Source organism: Harpegnathos saltator, unplaced genomic scaffold, assembly GCF_003227715.2.
Source record: "Harpegnathos saltator strain DR-91 unplaced genomic scaffold, Hsal_v8.6 scaffold170, whole genome shotgun sequence".
NCBI lineage: Eukaryota > Metazoa > Arthropoda > Insecta > Hymenoptera > Formicidae > Harpegnathos > Harpegnathos saltator.
Genome location: NW_020229951.1, coordinates 14,738 through 37,565, shown reverse-complemented (window position 1 = coordinate 37,565; position 22,828 = coordinate 14,738). Strand labels below are relative to the sequence as shown.

General features: G+C 44.1%; 1 protein-coding gene across 2 annotated transcripts in view; it reads right to left on the bottom strand.

Moving 5' to 3' along the window:
- The window catches only part of LOC105180752 (cadherin EGF LAG seven-pass G-type receptor 1), a 76,624-nt gene extending 54,176 nt beyond the window's left edge, over positions 1–22,448 (bottom strand). For both annotated transcript variants that reach the window (XM_011137023.3, XM_019840293.2), the window contains exons 1-3: positions 22,103–22,448; positions 21,138–21,560; positions 16,224–16,421 (exon numbers count right to left, since the gene is read on the bottom strand). In XM_011137023.3, the coding sequence (XP_011135325.1) occupies positions 16,224–16,402 (179 nt within the window). In that variant the 5' untranslated portion in view covers positions 16,403–16,421; positions 21,138–21,560; positions 22,103–22,448. The remainder of the gene's footprint in view (positions 1–16,223; positions 16,422–21,137; positions 21,561–22,102) is intronic.
- Positions 22,449–22,828: the final 380 nt, after the last annotated feature.

Here is a 22,828-nt window from a genome sequence, read left to right as displayed (position 1 = left end):
ATGTTCCAAAATTCGTTAACGGATTCTTAAATATATCAGATTCCGAAGTATGAAACCGACGCTTCTCATGACAAATTCAAATCAACATTTCTCAATGGCTTTCAACGTGGATCAAAGTCCATTTCGCAAATCCAAAGTCAACGTCTTCGGCGTCTACACGATTACCCCAACGAGCCCTCCTCTCACAGAGGGACGATTACGCATCAGTCGGGAACGCGATGTCTTCTCATTTCTAACGGTTGCCGTTTCAAGTCGCTACGACGTCTGGGAGTGGAGTTATCGACGTCACATCGATTTGCGCTTTCGATCGGCCCATTACAGCTGTGCGTGCGGTAGGTCAAGAACGGAGAGCCGCGAAAACAGTGGCCGCAGCGTTGTCCCCCGGCAAGCCGTACTTCGTGCGTAACGGCACGCGGCCTTGCCCCCACTCCGCGGCCCGGACGAGCATGAGGCCACTTCGTGCGTCTCGCTTTAGAAGAGCGCGGCACGAAAACAAACGCAGTGCGCCGGCGCGAGAGCAGGTGCCGCCGTTCATACTTGATGCAGCGTCGATGCTGCGTCTTTAAAGGGTGATTTACACGATGCTGTTTTTTACTCGCTTTGAGCAAGCTTCTTAAGTCGCCAGTGAATTCGCTGGTGAAAATTTCTTCTAGACGCTCGATTTTTATTCGCTAGCGTCTAAAATTTGGAAGACGCAGCGTCTATTAGTCCCTATGGCAAAGTTGAATGATGTCCAATTTTTACCGCTCGCGTCAAGCGAATAGCCGGGCGACTTTAGCAGCAGCGTCAAAAGAAGCTCCGTATAAAGACGGTAGCGAATAAATCAGCGGACAGCTAGCGAATATTCAGCACACTGCGCGTGTGCGAGACATGCGTATGGCCGGCAGATGATCGTGAGTTCGTGTTCTCAGTGCGAATAATATTGTCCTAATATTGGTGCTGCTTATTATCAAAATATAATGTCGGTAAAATTATTCAGACTGAGGAATAATGATATCAAGAGACACACGTTCAAGAGGCCAAGTTCAAGCGCAACGAAGTTGCGCCCGAATAGCGCGAGGCACACCGTGCCTATTATTACGCGAAACTGTGAATTGAAACGAGGTGAGATTTTCATATCTCAGCAATGGCTGAACCGATCGAGGTTTTTTAGTCCCAATCGATTCGGCCTTCAAAAAAAAATAAGAAGAAAAGTGTTCTTGTGCTTTTTGTGTACGTTGTCTCTAAGCGGAGATATTTTAAGATAAAGTCTGAATCATGGAAAATTACGATTCAGTAAGAAAGTAAGAAAGAAAGAAACGCTAGACCGCCGAGGAGAGGGGATTTGTGCATCTTGTTTTTCCGACACCAGGGGTGCTACGAGAGCGCTGAATAGTGGTATACATACATAAACATACATAACCTATTTCTTCCCAATGTTGCGTATACGCAACACAAAGTTTATATAATTAATTACCAGTAATTTTTTTTTCACGAAGTGTTAGATTAATTGTGAAATAAGTTCATTTTGACTGCATTTTGTGAAGTTAAACTTCGTGTTGCGTATACGCAACATTGGGAAGAAATGGTGGGTTAAGTACGCAACATCGGTGCATCGTCATCAGTGGGATATACATTAGTGATTGATTAGGATTTTTTTTATTAATATACAGCACGTGAATTCGAGTCGAACATGAGACGCAATGAGATCGCAACGTTAGTAGTTTATTACGTCGAGTAATGAGCGACAACGAAGGTTTGACAATCGCGTCAGTTTCGCCGATCGCGCATTTCGGTTTTGAAGCTTCGTAACCCCAAAGATATTACAATGCCGCGCTCACATTTTCGACTGAAAGTTGATTTGTTCAAGTTTTTTCACGACGCGCGTCGGATCTGTGGAATTTTTATTGATTTAACAAAATTTCAACATGTTATGCATGTCAAACAACACATCACTAAGATATTTGGCATAAGAGAACCATTTCATTTGTTGTTGAACGGTGCCGAATATCTGCCACCGATGGAGGATATTCGTAATCTCATCGAAAACGAGACAATCAAGTATAATTTTTTAAATATAAAGTTTTAAACTTAACTTTTGATATATTTTAGTTCAAATAGGTTTCATGCGTTTATTCATTAATATTATTTGTATGTAATTAGCTTACAATCTTATTCTTATAGAGTATTACGGATTACAGTAATATAAATGAAAGTTGTAATACACTCAAATTACAAAAAGCAAATTATATGAAAGAATATTAAGAAGAAATAAAAGATAAAAAAAATATATTTCAATAAGGTTATCGGCCCCTTCTTCCTCTTCATGCGCTATATCTGGACAATTTTCCAATTGCTTGTATAACAGATAATATAGTTTGTATCTGCGATATCTGCCACCGATAGAGGATATTCGCATTCTCATCGAAAACGAGACGATCAAGTAAGTATAATTTTTTTTATAAAGTTTTAAACTTAACTTTTGATATATTTTTAGTTCAAGTAGGTTTTATGCGTTTATTCATTAATATTATTTGTATGTAATTAGCTTACAATCTTATTATTATAGAGTATTACGGATTACAATAATATAAATGAAAGTTGTAATACATTCAAATTACAAAAAACAAATTATATGAAAGAATATTAAGAATAAATAAAAGATAAAAAAAATATACAATCTTATTCTTATAGAGTAATTCCTGGATCTGGCATACAGAACAAAGTTTTAAATGCATTAGTTACTGTATATCAGATACTAATAATTACAAAAATTTCTCTAAGGCTAAAGTATATAACAATATTTCACACGATAAGGTTGTCGAAACAACAGATGTTATGACTGAGAAAATAGGAATAAATGCAAATAATGGATTGGATATATCTGACGATCCTTTGAATGATACAGATTCAGCTTTGATGTTAGTATATTTTATTTATATTGCACTAAAACAAATAGAATAATATTTATAATATAATTAATGAATTGTATTTATTTTTAGATAATAATACAACAAATGTAATGTTTACTACTGCAATTGATTATACAGAAGCAGATGCAGATTCAAAGGTTACGGATTATAATATTCACTTATATATTATATATTATTATATAGTATTTACTGTTTTTTGCAGACTTTGAAACTTGTCGATGACTATATACCTCAGATATTTTATTACAAGCAAGGTATTTATTAAGTTCCTGTATAAGATAATAAATATTGGAAACGTGTTAATATATTATACGCGTATAAATTATTATATATACAGGGTGATTCAGACCACTCGTACAGCCCTTTTATTTCGGAAATAGAACATTTTAGAGAAAAATATTTCAGACAAAAGTTGTAGGGCTTCAAAGGATCTATTTACTGACGTTATGAATTTAACCTTGGTCTTAAATGGTTTATTATATCGTCTTTTTCTAGCAATTAATTTGAACAACTTTTGTCTGAAACATTTTTTTATTTAACTAATATTTTTTGAGATATTTAAGGAAAATTGAATAACTTTTTCAATATTTAACTCACGATATCTCGCTAACTATTTGTCAGAAGAAAAAGTGGTACTAGAGTTTTTGGTTCTATTTAGTCTCAAGAATATATTGTTCCAATAGCGCCACGAATTTGCTTAATCTGATGATTTTGAAATTTCAAAAAATCAGCAAATTAACAAAAGTCAAGCGCTATTGTAAAAATATATTCTTGAGAATAAATAGAGCAAAAAACTCTAGTACCACTTTTTCTTCTGACAAATAGTTAGCGAGATATCGTGAATTAAATATTGAAAAAGTTATTCAATTTTCCTTAAATATCTCAAAAAATATTAGTTAAATAAAAAAATGTTTCAGACAAAAGTTGTTCAAATTAATTGCTAGAAAAAGACGATATAATAAACCATTTAAGACCAAGGTTAAATTCATAACGTCAGTAAATAGATCCTTTGAAGCCCTTTTGTCTGAAATATTTTTCTCTAAAATGTTCTATTTCCGAAATAAAAGGGCTGTACGAGTGGTCTGAATCATCCTGTATATATAATAATTTATACGCGTATAATATATAAATTCTTTATTAGTATTTGTAGCAAACATTAAACGTTAAATTAAAGAACACTTATTAAACATTATTACATTCAAATTACAAAGAACAAATTATATGAAAGTATATTAAGAATAAATAAAAAAATTAAAAAAAGATTTATTTCAATAAGGTCGTCGGTCCCTTCTTCCTCTTCATGTACTATATCTGGACAATTTTCCAATTGCTTGTATAACAGATTGAATGATACAGATTCAGCCTTGATATGTTAGTATATTTTATTTATATTGCACTAAAACAAATAGAATAATCTTTACAATATAATTAATGAATTATATTTATTTTTAGATAATAATACAACAAATGTAATTGTTCCCGTCGGGTTCAGCCGACGGCGATCGCGCGGAATCGCACAGCGCTGTGCGCGAAGGGCGCCAGTACGCGATCTGAATCGCTATAGGAACAGGTGTGTAGAAAGCCGAGCGAGTATGACGACACACAAAATAAGTTTATTCGATTGTACAAAGAAATAGCCGTACACGACGGCGAACAATCGAGCGATCAAGCGGCGCTCGCGGACGCGACGTTCGCTGACGGCGCACGGAAGATAGATATGATGGCTAATCGCGCTCGACCGCTTCGTTTGCCGACGGCGCACGGAAAATGGAGACAATTGCAAATCGGGCAATGCTAGTCGCGCAAAGTAACGCACTTTAAACGCGGGGAGTGCTCGATGTATCAGTGGGTACGCGATCGAGCGTCGGAGAGTGGCGTGTGACCCAGGCGCGAAGAACAGAGCAACTTCCCGAAATCGCAACCGAGTGCAACGATGTAGCCACGACGAAGTAATAGCACCGATCGTGCGGACAGAAAAACTTAGTGAAGATCGCGCTCGCTCTATGAAATCGAAAGTAAAAGACCGCTCGGTAGAAAGAACAAAAGCGCAGATGAAGCGCGATGAAATCTCGGTCTCAATTATATCCTTTTTTCAGCTCGAGCTGGCAGATAAGGATTGGCTGTTATTCCTTGGCTGTAACACGCCGTGATCGCATGCTCGGAGTCTGCCCGACATACACGGCAAATACGCGGCAATAAACATTGTTTCGAGCGTTCCTCGCCGGAGATCCCGTGGCCCAACGTTCGGCGACGAGATCCCCGCTAACCGAGCATGCATAGATCACGCGCAAGCTTCGTGATGTCAAGGCTAGCAGAATGTTTGACTTCTTCTAGAAACTTCTGTGCACGCTATGACCCCGAACAGTAATGTTTACTACTGCAATTGATTATACAGAAGCAGATGCAGATTCAAAGGTTACGGATTACAGTAATATAAATGAAAGTTGTAATACAATAGACTCTGCTACAAAGAGGAAGCGAGTCCGAAAACGTAAACCAAACAATAATAATCCTCAAGAAACTAATCTTGATAGTAAGCACAGCAGCCTTGAAGTATCATTCTATCTTCAGATCTTCAGATACAAAAGAAGAGAATAAATCGAAGAAACTAAAAATTATTAACTCTTTGACTATACCCACTGGAAAACATAAGATTCAGTGATACTGAACAAAAGGAGAACCATATTGACAAACTTGAGATAATAAATAATTGCGTAGAATTTCATATGAATATAATAATTTATACGCGTATAATATATATTATACAAAAGAAGTGATATATTAAAACAGTACCGCCAACTGAGAAATCGTATACTTAATATTTTTAGAAATCTCAAATTCAAATTATTTCCTTTTCTTAAGATATATATTATGTACATAACATAAGTTTTTACAAGTAAAAATTACAAATTCAAATTATTTTTTTTTAAGATATATATTATGTACATAACATAAGTTTTTACAAGTAAAAATGATATCGTGTTATAAAAATTTAACACGTTTATTAATTGACATTACAATAAGTATCTATTGACTAAAACTTAGAAAAGGTTAAAACTAAAATTAAAAGTATAAAATAATTAAAAAGAATTGATAAATGATCAAATAATAAATAACAAAAATGAAATAAACAGAATAATAAATATAATGAACATAATAAAAAAATTAAAACTAAAATTAAGATTTAGACAAAAACACTTGGCATGCCCTTTATATATAAAAATTACGTTAATATTATATTACTGGAGGATTGAAATGTACAATTTATTATGACTTTTGTTCTGATGCATCCTGAGCACGTATACAAGGGCACGCCAAGTGTTTTTGTCTAAATCTTAATTTTAGTTTCAATTTTTTTATTATGTTTATTATATTTATTATTCTGTTTATTTCATTTTTGTTATTTATTATTTGATAATTTATCAATTTTTTTAATTATTTTATATTTTTAATTGTAGTTTTAACATTTTTTAAGTTTTAGTCAATAGATACTTATTGTAATGTCAATTAATAAACGTGTTAAATTTTTATAACACATCATTTTTACTTGTAACAGCTTATGTTATGTACAAATAATAATAACCTTTAAAAAGATATCTTTTTTAAATATTGGACATTATTAATAAACATGTTAAATTTTTATAACACGATATCATTTTTACTTGTAAAAACTTATGTTATGTACATAATATATCTTAAAAAAAGAAAATAATTTGAATTTGTAATTTTTATTTGTAAAAACTTATGTTATGTACATAATATTATAATATTCCTCGAAGTTTTGGAAAATTATCCAATAATTTGGAATATTAAATTAAAAGAATATTCCAACAAACCCATGCGAGATGGGCAGATAGCTATGGTGCAAGCACGGCAGCAGCTTGAACTTATGTCATTCCTTGACGCCATGATCCTTTTAACTGACCGTTTCCGCAAAATTCTCCTTAAAACGCTAGCGACTAAACGCTGTTTATCAGCATCGTGTAAATGCTCCAATGCTAGCGACTTTGTCAGCCAGAAATTCGCTCTAGGGTGAAGCTGGCGACAAAAGAAGCCAGCGTCAAGCGTCAAAAGTAGCATCGTGTAAATCATCCTTAAGCGTTCATAAGCTGACGTAATGAGTAACGACGCGAAACGAGGAGCCATTGTCTTTAGTCCCGCGCACGTCTGTCTTTCATCGGCAATGTCGAGCGATAAAAGCTTACGAGCAACACGTAGCTTCCTTTTCATTCGCGATAGAATCGCTTGAATTCCTTTCCTTTCTCTTGGGATGAATCTTTCACCCATCATTGTTCAGTTTTGACTGAAGTAACCGCGGCATAGAACAATCGCGCAAGGCGCACGTGCTGACAGAGAAAGGCTCTTCGCTTTTTTGACTCTTATTATTTTTTAATAATCTGATTTTTCAGATCAATTACGCGACACTCACGAGTGCGAGCACGCATTCGCGACACACTGCGCGAAACGGGGCGCGCTTCGGCGATGTTGTCACGAGTGCGCTCGTCGAGATAATTTTCACGGTACGCGGCGTTTAATTAAACGACCGACCGGGTTGACATGAACGTCACATTTAAATAAATGATTGCTCTGAATGTAATGAACAAACGACCAGTGACGCCGCGCGTGCATCATAATTCGGATAACAATATCGGCCGCGCGTTTTTAATTCAGCTGATTGGCGTATCGAGCGTCTAGTTCGAGCGATGCGGAATCGCAATCGTGCGCGTCATGCGGACGAGCTGATGCATTTTAAATCGAAGGGAAAAGAGCGCGTTAATCTCGCAGTTCGAGGAGGCACGTGTCTATTTCGGTTAGATTCGCCGTTTCCAAAGCGTAAAAAGGTCCGTATCGACAAGCCGATAAAACGAACGCGATTAATAACGAACGCGAGAGATAAACGCGCACGAATGCTCTTCCGTTCGGAATAGCTATTTCATCTGAAATAGGAGCTTCCCTATTCGCCGGTCGGATCAACGATGCGAGAATCCGCGTGGCGCGATCCGCGCATTCCCGCTCGGTCCGGGATATTCCGTCGCGAGCACGACCGCAGCCAGCGTTGCGGTTGAACTTCGCCGGCAACCGAATCGTATCGCCTAAATCACCCTGATGAGGATAACGAGAGCAGCCGCTACTACCGCCGCCACCGTCGCCGCCGCCGCTGCCGTCGTCTTTCGAAGTTACGAAACTGCAAGGGTGGAAGCGAAACTGCGAGGGCGGAGGTTGACTCGCTCGAAGCGATTCCGCCTGACGTTTAACTCATTAGCAATTAGCGCGCTCTCGAGTAATACCGAGACGGCAATCGGCGTAGCGGTGAGCGATTTCGACTTTTATCCGTCGATTGATTAATAACGCCGCACGGTGCTCGACGAGAGGGGAGGGAGAGGAATGCGCGACTTAGTCGGGCGATTTTTATGCTCGTTCAGCTGTCGAGAGATTTATTTCCCCAACTTCGGTTAGAAAAATAACTGTGGTGAGATCAAAACGGTTCCGCTATCGTAAGTTCGACAGTCAAGTAGACCATTTTATGAGTCTCGGAAGATAATTGTTATTCGTAGAGGCGGCAAAGTGCTTGCTTATTTGATCGTAATAATGAAAGTCGCACACCGCGCGCGCGGTATACACAGTCTGTCCCAGATACGATGAGACTGGTTCCACCAAAGTTCTTAGCGCAGCGATATCTACGAGTGAATGATGGTAGGTGAATGTTCTACCCTTCATCTACTTAACGTAACGCGATGCGCGTCATCGTGTTCGGAATAATTACTATATTCATGATCGCGCTACGGCTACCGACGTGCGAGTATCGATCCCGTCTAACCGAACATCCAGACCACCTGATCCGATCCATCTCGGCGGGGCTAATGGAGACCGCGATCGTAAATTCGAAAAGTTACTCGTTACGTCGATCCGTCGGCGCAACTGCGGCTCGTTAAAGCCCGGAAATCGCGCATTCGCGGAGTTTGCGAGTTTAAATGCCTCGTAGAGCCTTCGAGGCTATTAACCGGGCGGCTGTCAGTCCCGTCTCAACGACCCGTGTTCGGCTGATACTAGCGGGACACCACGTGCAAGCGTGAGCTTGCGGCTGCTTGCATTGTCGCGGAACGGCGATTAATTCACTGCAGCAAGACGGAGACGTTTGCGAAATTGTGCGCGTGTTGTGTGTATTCCCGCGTAATGTGTTTCAATAACTGAAGAATCCGGCGGGAAAACGAAGGAAGTAACCCCGGCACAGAGCTATACAGTTTCCTTAAAAATCGAGCGAGACAGTCAACGGTAATGGCTGAATTAACTACGCGTGAAAGGAAAACGTGTCGCATCAGCGGGTGTAAATTATTCATGCCTCTTTCTCTGTCTCTGCTACCGGGTTGTGCAATAAGTAACCTCGGACTGTTTCCAGGAGAGACGGAGCAGTCGTGCATTTTCATGTTGAATCTCACGGAACGATGCACGGCATCGTTCTTCATCTCTACGATTATCTGTCACCTTTCGTACGGATTGCTTCGTAAAATAATAACGACATAAAGAAAAGAACCTTTCGAAATATCCGAAATATTACATGACCCAACATGTTTTTTCACATCAAATTGTCAGCATATTGTGCGAAATCCAACATCCGTGTGGCGATATGAACGTTGCAGATTGGATTATACATCGCTCCATCCAGCGCTTCTGCGACACGTCGCGTGGCGAACTGCCGGAGGTACGTCGCTAATTATGCGGAGATTAAACTCAAATTATGTAACGTAACAATACGCGGCAACTCGATAACCCGCCGGCGAGGGTTGGCTCGGAGGCGCAGCGCGTCGAATTATCCAGCTGCATTCGGGAGAAGAAAACGCTTCCCAAAGGTACGAGGACCGGGGGAGGGAGGGGGGGGGGAGCAGCTCGTGAGAAGCTATATCTTGCGCCGTTATACAGTATGTTAATCATTTTAACCCGGCTGTATAGGGTGTCGAGAAACTATCGCCATACCTTTCATCTACCGTAGATTGCTTTATCGTGTGATGTAAGTGTACGAAGTGCGCGGGAAACGCGGTAATAATAGAGATAGCGGAGGAAAGACAAGAAGGTCGGAAGGGAGATGGAGTTGTGAAATTATTCAGTAGATTTTATCAGGTAACTTTACTCTCGTCCCATATCCTCGAAACGATATTAGAGCGAAGCCACAAAGAACGAATCTTGCGCCGAGCATAAAGCCGAATGAAGCCGAGGCTCCACTTCGACGAAACGAACGACTCGCGCTGATTCGATCTTCGATAATAATAGGCTCGCGGGCGGATCTACCGCCATTGTTCACCCATTCTATTATTACGGGGCGAGGGGGGGGGGGGAGGGGAGAGGCGGGGGCGCGGAGTCGTCCTATCGTTCTACCGTTATATCCATTGCTGGCGTGATGTAATTTATCAAAGGGCGCAAGAGCGCTGCCGTAATCTCCTTTATGCAACCGCGCGGCAGTGGATTCTCGCGGGCAAACGATCCTCGTCGTCGTCACACGGCACGCGCGTGCATCGAGCGAATATCCCCTCAGTATCCAGTTAGTCGCGCCAAGAGACAGTCCATTAACACGGATGAATTTCGCCGTGGGTAGGACACGCCCGTCGAAACCTATCGGGTGTAACGGCGGCTTAACGACATTGGCACGACGATAGATTGTCACAGCGAATTTAACCTCGTTAGGGTAACATGAAAACGAAGTTAAGTGCCCCTCTTCCCCCTTCTTCGTCCTGCCTTTCTCTGCCTGTCCTAGACAGGAGATTTTCCTCTCTCTTCCTTTCTCTCTTATTCTCTACCTCCCCTCTTCTCTCTCTCTCTCTCTCTCTCTCTCTCTCTCTCTCTCACTCTCTCACCCTCTTCGGTTCGATGCAATGCGAGGCGCAAGATGCGCTTAATTGCAGTCGCCCGCCTTGTCGGGACATGAACTCCCCGCTTAACATAATTTCCGTATTATGTAACACAATACCGCTCGACTTTCCGTCGAGTCGAGCGAACGTTTAATTAACCGTCCCGTCTAATAAGAGACCCGCGATAAAGCGGCACAGGGAGGGGGCGGCGTACGCATGATGGCGTAATTATGTGATTACGATGGCGGCTAATTAAGGTTCGGACGTCGTTAGCGCCATTAGCGTGCAGCTGTGAGTTTTGTGGAACCAAGTTCAGTCTTCATTGCGACGACGCGCAACGTGGGATATCGGTCAAGTTACCGGGCGTTCTCACCGAGAAGACGCGCCGGTCGCGCGTGATTTCGCACGTGGAAAATTCAGTCGAAGAATGGAGCGAGACAATCGATAACGTAACTGATTAGCGCCAGGCGCGCGGCTCGCCGTTAATCGAGTAGTTGACCTATCAGTTACGATCTCTGGTTTTCAGTGACAGCAAAGTTATACCGTAAATAAATTCGCGCGTTCCGAGAGAATATCCCCCCCCCCCGCCGGGCTGGCTGCGAGGATCGTGACGAACCGCGCGGAATAATGCGGGCCGGCGATATGAATTATCAGCCCTCTCGTTTGGAAATTCGGCGGATAATCGCGGCGAGACTGGCCGAATACGCGTGACGTGCATGAATTAATGGGCGCGAAATTGCGCGCTCGGTCAATAGCGCGCATTAATCACGTAACGTCGTGATTTCTTAACGAAGATGTCGTACGCTCCTTCGCGATTTATTGCCGCCATTTGCCGGGCGTCGGTCTCCTCGAGTCCGTATTCGCCGCGACAGCGGCAGACGGCCGATTTATTTGAATTCAGTTCGCCGTAATTGAAAAGGAATCCTCCGATTTCGTTTATTAATGCACCTCCGAACGTATCCGCCCGATCGTGCACGTGTGATTTTTTCTCTCCTTCTCTGGGAACTGCAATGCTCGATGAATCGGCACGTTGATACTACATAAATCGAAACGCTTTTAGCTGCAGCTTCGGAATGAAAGTAAATGCGTTAATCTAATTCCCGCCCGCTAATGCCGGCTATCAAGATTAGGCGCGCGCGCGCGCGCTTAACTTCGTTCAATTTCAAACGTTAATAAAATTATAATCCGATACTGAATAAATTTCGGCGCTTTCAGTCGGAATTTTCGTACTTGCCTTTTCGCGCTAAAACGAATCCGCCGGACCCCCAAAGGCGACTGTCCACTTAATAGAATTTTATCCCATTAACGTGCACTAGCGAGATTAGAATGAACATTTAATTTCATACGTCGACGGATTCGTACATCTACTATTATCTCCCACTCCCCCCCCCGCCCCCGCCGTAGAGTGTCACACGGCAAAGTGTATGGAAGAAATGTTTTTAATTAAAATTTTTCTCGCGGCATTGCACGGTGAGCTTAACGCATTAACAATGCGCTCGGAATGGAAGCGTTAAATTTGTAGTCGTTATAATGCAACGACGACTTACTGGATGTACATCGTAATCTCGTTCTCCACAATGGCGTCTGGCAAAAAGCTTCTGTTTAAAGGCTTTATACGCGCGCGCACACGTGTGCGTACGTATGTATAGATCCGTGCTCGAGCATTCGCGCACAGTCACGTAACGAAATAACGGAAATTAAAACATTGTTTTCCATCTCCGCCGCCATAAAAGTCTCCGCGGAATACTGCCGTGGAATCAAATGATACGTTTATTGAATACCGCGTTAACCGGGAACTCTCTTCAAATTCAGAAGCGTAATCTTCGTAACCGAAATTAAATGCTATTTCGCGATCTCTATTATGCGCTCTACCACTCGATATTTTATTCACGAATGAGCAATCCACAATGCACGATTTTTGTGCATTTATATTTAGCAATTATGAGTGACGTAAGCCTAAGGTTAAATAATATTGCAAAACGAACGTTGACGCGGTTTTGGATAAAAATTCAGTCTTTTATGAGCCCACGGATGATAATAATACCCTGCTCTTCGTACACAAAACCCGTATATTATGTTCTCCCTATCTCCGAGGAACTCGCGAAACGGAAAATCGTCCTAATAACTTTTCATCCCCGAGATCGCGGGAATAATTGAATTTCAGTTGTAATAACCAGTGGAAAATATTAACGACGGTTGAGCGTAGGGATAAGAGCTTATTTTAGCTTTTAATTAAAGAATGCATTCAAGTTTCACTCGTAATAAGCCGAGTTTCCTCGCTCGCACAGTCCGATCATTACACGCGGAATTAAAACGTAACGGAGTCGAGTGTCTGTGAAGTCGCGCTTATGCTAGGAAAATTATGTTAAACAGGATCATTTTAATTGCAAATGGCCGATTAGCTGGTTCGTCAGGCTCGAAACAAAGGGACGGTGTCGGTATGCAATATGGGACACGCATGGAAATCATCTAGAACTGATTAAATATCGCTACAAATTTAGCGGCATGCAATTCACGCGAAAACGCCGTCAAAGTACCATCCCCGATACTGAATATCGATGGAAACGTTCGATGGGAACGCTCGTGTAACGAGGTCGAGCATTCTACCGGTATTATTCGGTTTACAGCTAGTGACATAAAACCCGCCGCACTTTATCTCCTCGCGTGTAACGTGGTTGCGTCGCGCGAAAATTGCAATCTCTTGAATATTAAAATGCATACACGGGTAACCGCGGAGCGAATTGATTGGGACGGGCACCATGTGGACCGAGGGCGCGCAGAAAGGGCGGAAGTGAAATGCTAACAAGTGACATCGCACAAGAATAGCAATAAGTAATGTCGCACATGTGCGCGCATGACGCGCATATGAAATATAGTTGGCCCAGATTATTGAGAAATCGTATCGTATAAGCGTGTAAATAGCCGAACGTGACCAAGCGGCCAGTCGACGGTGGGTGGGTCTACGTTTTCTCCCCGGGAAATATCGAGAGAAACTCGAGGTCGAAATCCATCCACACGGATGGAAAATCAAACAAGAAGAGAGAACGAGAAGGCGACTTTATTATTATCGCGGACACGGCTATTGTTTGGCCCGCTTGCCTTCGTTGGGCCAACGAAAGCGGCTTCTGCGGGAGAGTACCTCTCTCTTACGAAAATATGAAATATTTCACACAGCATTATTTCCCGGCCGCAAACACGCTAATCCGATCGCGCGCGCTGTGAGTTTTGAAAAATATACAAATATCCGTTAACGAAAAATAAGTACGAAGCCGAGGTGTAACGTCGCGGTCGCTACTGTAATTTTATCTCCTCACTTTGTCGCAGAGTGTCTCTTCTTGTTTCAAATATCAACAAACAAACGGTCTACGAAACGGTCTCGCGGATATATGGACCGGAAAAATGAAAAAAATGAGTAAGTGTTTTTAGAATCGGGAAGGAGACACCTTGCGGACATGAGAGTCAAGATACCGCGAACTTGGCGAGGGGAAGCTCGCCCGCTGAGAAAACTGCGTTATAAGTTTAAGATCCCGCCGGAAAAGCGCGTATGGAGACCTGTTGATCACGGCGATACGAGATCCGACGAGACGGCCGAAAATTCTTACGACATGGACATACATATTTCGTCCCGAAGAACCGAGAGGAGCTATTTTCCGCTATCTTCCGCCGTCATTATAAACGAGTATTCGTATGAATGTATCGGGAGAGAGAAACGCGGATGTTCTCTCTCTCTCTCTCTCTCTCTCTCTCTCTCTCTCTCTCTCTCTCATCGATATCTGCTGCCGCTCGCACAGACGAAATTTCGCCCGATTTTCACATGTCGAAATCTTTTCTACGGAAACGAAATATGGGAAGAATTTGCATTCGTCGACGGGACGATGGGTAGAATGTCGAAGATTCGCGCGCGTTTTATCGATGCCATTTGCGGCGGCGGCTTTGTCCGGCCTCTTTTTCCGCATCGAAGATCGCCGATGGTCGGACTCTATCGCCGATCGATCGAACGCGAATGCGAATGCTAGAGGGAACATTCGTGGCTGCGCTTTCCCATTTCCCGGCAATTTCCGAGGTGGGACATGATCGATCATGAAACTTTCTCCCTCCCTCCCTCCCTCCCTCCCTCTCTCTCTCTCTCTCTCTCTCTCTCTTTCTTTCCCTCTTTGCAACTCGACATGAGTAGCATAGTATGCAGTATTCTCAGTTCTTCGCCGGTTTAATTCTCACTCAAAGATGAAGGTCGGTGCGTCGTTAAATGTCGGAACGCAAAGCATTTATTTCGTCATCGTTCATCGACGGGATGAAATTTGTAAAAGCGCGCGCCATGAGCGTAATATTGAAGGATTAGGTCGCGGGAATTTGCCGGCAAAGAAGGAGGCCGCGAGGAGTTCGTTGGGTATTCTGGCGGTATCGCCCTCATTGTAAAGGCACACCGATTATTGCACACCGCGGTGCGCAAGAGCAGCTCGGAATCGCCGACGCGTCGAAAAAGCAACGGATAAAAATTGGTGGGTGTAGAGGAGAGACGTGACCGGTGTATCGCGAGGGGCCGAATTTCCTGTGAGCGGAATATACCGTCACATATTTAGAAGAAATACCATGGCGCGGGACGACGTGATCGGTGAGACGAAATTGGAAACTTTGATGTTACAAAATAACAAAAAGTACAAAATCTAAGAAAGAGCAAGGAAAAAGATACGTGCGGAAGCATGTGCGAAATACGTGCCGTTATCAGATCCTTAAATTGCAAGCTCTCTTTAATTCTCGCAACGCAGTCCGCCTCGTCTTTCGCGAGAAGAAAAAAGAAGGTACCGTTATTTTAATCCCGTTACAAACTACGGGGATTAAATTCTTCGTCGAGATTCACGATTCGAATGAGATAGCGCGACGCAACAAATAAACGAATGGTAAACGATTAATCACAAGGTAACGAGGATCGGGAAGCTGCGGAGAGAGGAGAGAGCGGTCAACATGGAGAATAATTAAGCTGCGATTCATTAAATTCGCTAAATCGTTTCAGTAATAATTAAATAACCGGCATATGCGAAGGCAAGTGTGGCGAATGTATCAATAAATCTGCCAGCGAGAAGAATAGAGGTAAAGAGAGAGAGAGAGAGAGAGAGAGAGAGAGAGAGAGAGAGAGAGGGAGAGGGGGAGAGAGAGAGAGAGAGGGAGGGAGGGAGGGAGGGAGAGAGAGAGAGAGAGAGAGAGAGAGAGAGAGATTACTCTGGTGCCGTCGATATCACGGAGGTTATGAATATTCATGACGCTGTCGCGCAATATTAACGCGTTACCTCGATATTTTCGTATCTGACAAAAAAGATTTCGCGCAGTATCGGAATTTTCTCTTCATTTCTTCCCTCGCTTCGTTGTTTCCTTCCTTTTCCCGCCCTGCCTCTTTTTGCCTGCCTCCGTAATACCGCGGGATAATAAATAGACGCATAGAGCTTGGCCACGGCCGTTCTCAGTTGTGACTCACCTATAGGTGATGAAGGCGAACACCAGGGCTACCAGAGACAGACTTCCTCCGAGGACGACGATGAGGCTCAGCACACCGTCCTGGTCGAAGGGACTGGCGATACCCGTGGAAACGCCATTAGCTATTCCGCCGCCGGGCTGCGGGAAGCCGTGAATCGCGCCGGTGTACAGCGTCTCCATGTCGCTGTTATGCCAACATCTATAACAGTAAATTCCATTGCGGGCGATTGAGCAAAGCCGAGCACAAACGATTCAATATCGAAGAGACGGAGGAGAATCGCTTTTATAAACACGAGACCAAGCTCGGCGAGCGTCCACTGCCGCGGACGACGATTTCCAATCGCGAAACGAACGGTGAAAAGAGACGGCGAGCGAGTTCGCCTGATTCGAGTGAGATTAATGCGACCAGCAATGGGCGCGCGTTTAACTCGGGCTATCGCGTAACAAAAGTTCATCGTGATCACGGAAGCAGCGAGGATTACATCTCGGCTTATCTTGTAAAATCGCGACTGAATCTCAACAGCTGAAAACCGCAGACGATGCATGCGCGATACGTTCAGAACGTTCCTCGCGTTATCGTTTGTCGTGAAATCAGCATCCGAAATCCCAGGCGTAAGTCCTCTCGAAACCGGGCGATAAAGTAAGTCAGCCCTCGCGCCCTTCGCTCTCCGAGCGGCAAGTCACACGCGGTCAGCATACGGAAACACAAGGAGAAACGACGATTTTATTAACCGCGAGGGATCACACTTCAATTGCGATCAACAGTTTTCCGGGAAATCGGCGGCTTCTGTGAAGCGGTGACTGGACAATTGCGAGACTCGTTCCGGTGATTTGCGAGCGAAGACGAAAGACTTGGCTTGAAGCGCCAAGCGTTCACAATAACGTCTCTCGGCCTGTGATGGCAGCAATTAGCGGCACGCGGTGGTTTCGCTGAAGGTTCTCCGGAAATTGCTTGCGCAATACTCCACGTCGGGGCAATGCGAGCCGCGAAATTCCGACTCATCTGACTGCCGTGGAAGCCGAGCGGCAACTGCCGAACTTGAATCAATTTGCTCCACTACTTGGCACTACACGCGCGCGCGTGTGCCGGATTAAGACGTTGTCTGTGTTATTATTTACGAGGAGTGTTGCAAACAAGGAGTGTTTCTGATATGTGACTTTCAGGCAGCGTCCGTCTGAAAGAAAAAAAAAAAAAAAAAAAAAAAAAAAAAACAGTTTTCCCATCAAACAAGACGGGCAGTTTTCTTTTCAACGGTTCAACGAGGAAATTCGTTTCTGAGAATTCGTTTTCGCGGAAATTCAGTTCTCTCAGATCGGTTTTTTTTTTCAAGCAGTGGATAAACAGGGGCATTTTGATAATTATATACTTTAATAACGGAGAGCGTTTTCTGTTGAGAGAACGAAGACGTATTAATCGGGCGATGAACGCGTCATTGCAATGAACGCAATCGCCGGGGAACCGAGCAGTTTTGCTTTTTACGCGATAAAGTCGTTTTCATGTGACGAGCGTTTATGTGTCGCGACGAGGTTGCTCGACTTCGCGCGCGTGTGAATTTATAATTTATGCGGATGCAAATTTCAAGCGCGGAAAATATAGCGAGCGTGCCGCGCGAAAGCGCACGCAAAGTATACGCATAGCCGATGTTGACCGATCAAACGTAATTAACTTGTTAATTGTGAATACAATATTTGCATTGTCAACTTCGGGCAACAATGTGCGGGCGGGCGCAAGTTTTCAGCGTAGCAGCCCGTCGATCGATCGATCGATCTTTTTCACGAGCCGGCTCTTTGAGCGAGTGCAATTTTGAGATTCGGCAATATTAATGCGCCGCGCTCTTCCAAACAACTGGCACATTTCAATCAACTTCGTAATTCGTATCGATTGTATCGATTGAAAACAATTGTACGTGAAATTAGATTCTTTCAATAAAACATGATTGCGATATTTCTCCCTTTCCGCAGCTCGTTGCGTTATTGCGAAATCACCCTGCACGCTCCCCATTTTTCACATCGCATGCTGGTCGCGGGAGGATCAAAGGGCTTTATATGTAACAAGAGTTTCCTTTCTACGACAATGCGCCCTACAATAAAGATTCATCGCACATCTCGAGCGGCGCTCCGCCACGTGTTCCCCGGAGACGGGCCGTATTACGTCGGCGAAAAGCTTGCCGACAACGTTAACGGACTTCGCGAGTCTTATCCGAGATTCACGACGCCGTAAAAGTGCGCGAGAACTGCGCTGCTAACTGATACGAGATCGATCTCGTTCGGCGACTTACGACGCGCGGATAATTAATGCATCCCGGACGGAAAGACGGAAGTAAGACGAGTAACGATGCGTCTTCAAGTATATTCTCCGACTGCGCAACACAGGAGCTAATTGGACACCCGGTGTGAAAGAGAGCGACACGTTCAAGCCGTTCGAGCGAATTCAGCTGGTCTCAGCTGAAGTTCCGGTGAACAGCAGCGCGAAGTGCGCGACATGGCGGTAACGCTTTGGAGCACCACGCTGCTATCTGTAATCGCGATGACATACAGGGTATAACATCAACATATACAGGGTGCTAAATTTCAAACGTAACAGGTAAAAAATCTCGAAAACTATGAAAGATATTAAAAAAAGCTAAAACACGTGTCCCATGATTTCGAAGGGGAAAGAGAATGCCATTATCAGTTTTTTATTTGGAGGGTATTTTCAAGGTCAGTTGAAGCTTAACTTAATTTTTTAAAATAGAGAGCCCAATTTTTTATTACATCTTCTTTTTCTACCAATTAATTTAACAACTTTTATCTGAAACATTTTTTTATTTGCCTAATATTTTTTGAAATATTTAAGGAAAACTTGGTAACTTTTTCAACATTTAACTTACGATATCTCGCTAACTATTCGTCGAAAGATAGAAAATAGTATTAGACTTTTTTACTTTTTTTTTTTTTACTATCAAACATATATTACTATAATAGTGCCCTAATTTTTGTTAATTTAATAATTTTGAAATTTCCAAAGGTCGATAAGTTAATTCGGACGATAATGAAGAGGTTGCCGAAAAAATCACTCGTGGATTTTGTTGATAATATTCGCAGTGCTCCCAGTTATGACAAATATAACTAACTTCACACCATGATCGTTATGACAGTTTGTCGATCGTATAAGTCTACACTGCGTTTCTAGTCGATTTATACTTTTGCAGAAGCGATCTTTTGTAGGAATATGGATGAAATACAGTATATAAAATTTTTAAATATTTCTATATCGTTTTTTCTAATCCCCAATTTCTATCGAACTTTCCGAAAGCAATTAAGAAATTATGCGAAACCAAAAAATATGTTGTATTATTTATCTCTTTAACTATTACTCTCATTTATTTTGCTTAATTCCGTAATATTTATTTCTCAGTTTCACTTTTTTAAATATCTTTTTTAATTCAATGAGGCTCGACTCGATAAACGGTCGATAAACTGTCACAGCGATCACGATGCAAAGTTAGTCGCATTTGTCATAATTGAGAGCACGGTTCAATCATATCATTATTAACAAAGTCAACGAGTGACTTTTTCAGCAATCTCTACATTATCTTCCGAATAGGGGCAAGCAACCCGTCATACTGATCTGCATGTTGATGTTACACCTGTACGATTCATGAACGATCGATCGCGGATGCGAAATGGGACATGTCGCGCTAATTGCGCCAGTTAGCACCAGTTGCCGACAATTGCGTACTGCGTAATGTCGCCTAATGGCGCTCGGCGGTCGCGAATATCGAGCGTGACCGGCGAGTCGCGGGAGGATCGGTTATCAGTCGTGTATTAAAACTGCTAACACAGGGGAGAGGGGAGGGGGAGGGTGATACAAGCCAACGTTCATTCCCGAAGCTTGCGCTCGCGAGTATCGCCGCAGTGCCGATATCCGTTCGTCGCTTATTCTTTCTTTTCGCCTTAGTCCGTCGCCGAAGCTCAGTGCGCGTTGACGAAATTTTCCGCGATATTCCCCGCGGATCACTCGGTGTGTATTTATAGCGCGAATCGCGCCCGAGCTTTTCCCGGATGTACGCCGGTTTATCGGGCTGCACAATTCCTCCCCTTGCGACGAGCGGACGAGCTTGCAAGCTCGCGAGTCTCACGGCGAGCTGATAAGTTCCCACCCTGAGCTCACGCCCGCGAGTTTGTTCGTGAAAGCGAGCGAAAACAGGCAGACGCGACCGAAGATATCAGCGATCGGTTGCGCCGATCACGTCGATCGAGAGAGACACGGATATCCGTCGGCGGGAAAATCCCGTGTGACTAATGTCGAAGGAAGAGGCCTCAATCTCTCGTCAAACTGTCCGGGACGTTGCGATGTGCAGAATAAATGACCGATCAAGCGCTCGTAATGCAGATGCACTTGTGCGGGCGTTTGTTTTTAATTAACTTTTGATTTCTATTTGTCACGTTGCCGCAAGAAGGGGGGAGAGGGAGAGGGGGGAGAGAGGGAGGGGGAGAGAGAGAGAGAGAGAGAGAGAGAGAGAGAGAATAATATCGTATCGATCGACTGGTCAATATCGCTGGCCGTCGTATCGTTTCGGGCGGAATATCGAAATATGCTGATACTCAGCTTTCATAATTCGATATCGCTGGACACGCGAATTAACGTTCAATACCACGGAATCCGAGATGAAAGCTCCGCTCCCGCGTCTACGAGTTGACGACGAATAAACGCGATTTTCCACAAACATCATCCCATCATTTCATTTAATCCCCTATTTATCGGCGTTGCATGTAACTCTCCCCGCGACACAAGCGATACAAGCGGTTACAGCTTCGCACACGTACGCATCGATCACGAACAATATCGTCAGCCGCATACACGCGCCGTCAAGAACGTCAATCACGCGCTGCGGACGCGCTGTGGAAATCCAAGCTCAAAAATTCCACTCACCTCTCGTGTCACTCGACCAGCAGGAAGACGCGCCCGCCGCCGCCGGATATCATCGAATGTGCACCGACGTGTGGACCGCCGCTTCGTTGTCGCTCACATCTTGCACGATGATCCACGTGACGAGCGCGCGGCGCGAGAGCCACGTGTCTACGAAACGACCACTTCGCGTGCTCCGACGAGACTGGCTGGCACCGGCCGGCACCAACTCGACTCGACTCGACTCGACTCGACTCGACTCGACGCGACGCGACGCGACGTGACGCCTTGACAAGGGTGGCTCTGAAGGCGAGGACTCGCCACGTCCTCGACGTGTTCTTCACTCGACGATATTAAGAATCAAGCCGCCACGCGTCCGGGCCTGTCGCGCGTCGCACGCTCCCATCTTCGTCGTGGTCTTCGCCGGCGCCGAGCCCAACGACAGTCCTAAATAGAAGCCGACGAAACAATGTTGTAGCTTTTGAAGACTGACAAGAGCAACGCGATTGATATCTCGCGATACAACAGGGGCGAGACGATCGAGAGAGACAAGGCGGGAACATCGCGCGAGTGGATCTGCGCCAGGAAATTTAAAGGACCGCCATCCCTCCATCGGCGCTTCGGGAATCGCACGATCGTGTAGATCGATATATCGACGTTAGATGGCAGGAGGGATCACCGTCGCCGTTACACGTTTGAATCGCGCGCTAACTTATGTTAATCACGCCTAATCACGGCGAATCAATTTTAACGGAATGAATTTTCACGTGAGAAACTCTGTTCCTCTGGCCGTTCTCCGGGAATAATTTCACCGTAACGATACTCCGACGCCAATCGGCCGGTCGCCGGGATCGAGTATTCGCTAACGAAATCCAATCCGAGCGACGATGCGTAATGCTCGTTGACGCTAAACGCGGCTACGGCCACGCTTCGGTACAGTCCACTCGATCGCCGCTTTAATTAGAATCGGAGATCTAACGATATTTTACCGTGCTCGTTCGCCGTTTTGCTCGTCGCCTTCGGGATTCTCGGCGAATCTGCCGGTGCCCTCGTCGGAAGTGTTCGTTCGACCGGTTTCAGGGTAGTGGCCGTCCGACGAATGGCCATCGACTTAACTCAAGCTGCTCTCCGAGTCGCGACACGCTCGCGTCGGAATGGGGAAGTGGTCCCGCGATTCGAAATGGTCGAATTCGCGAGTGAAGACACCTCGCCTGTCGATCGATCGCCTGTGGATCACGGACGCAGATTCCGCGTACGCAGACGTCCGCGAAATCGCAGACGCGGATACGAACGCGACCGACTGCGGACCGCGACTGCAATGAACTTACTCGCGCTTGGCGAACGCGCGCGCGGAACCGCGGCGCGCATGTACCGCGCGGCGTGCGACCTGAAGTTCGCCCGATCTAGCGCCCGATCTTCCGCTCGCTAATACGCGATAATGTCGGCGCTGTTTCGCTGGTAAATTCCGTTTGAATTTCCGTCACATACATTTTTCGCTTTAATTTCTAAATCTCACTTAGCTGAGATGCTCTCTCTGTCGGGAATCTAGCAATTCGCACGTCTCTCTTCCGTGTGACTCTTATAATCGATGGATGAATACGAAACGGGAGTTTCAAATTTGAAAGTTTAATTTGAATTATTTAAATTGCAGGACAGGAGTCAAATCAGTGTTGATGGAAAGTTGGAAAGCAAATCGGTAACTATGTTCTGGCTTA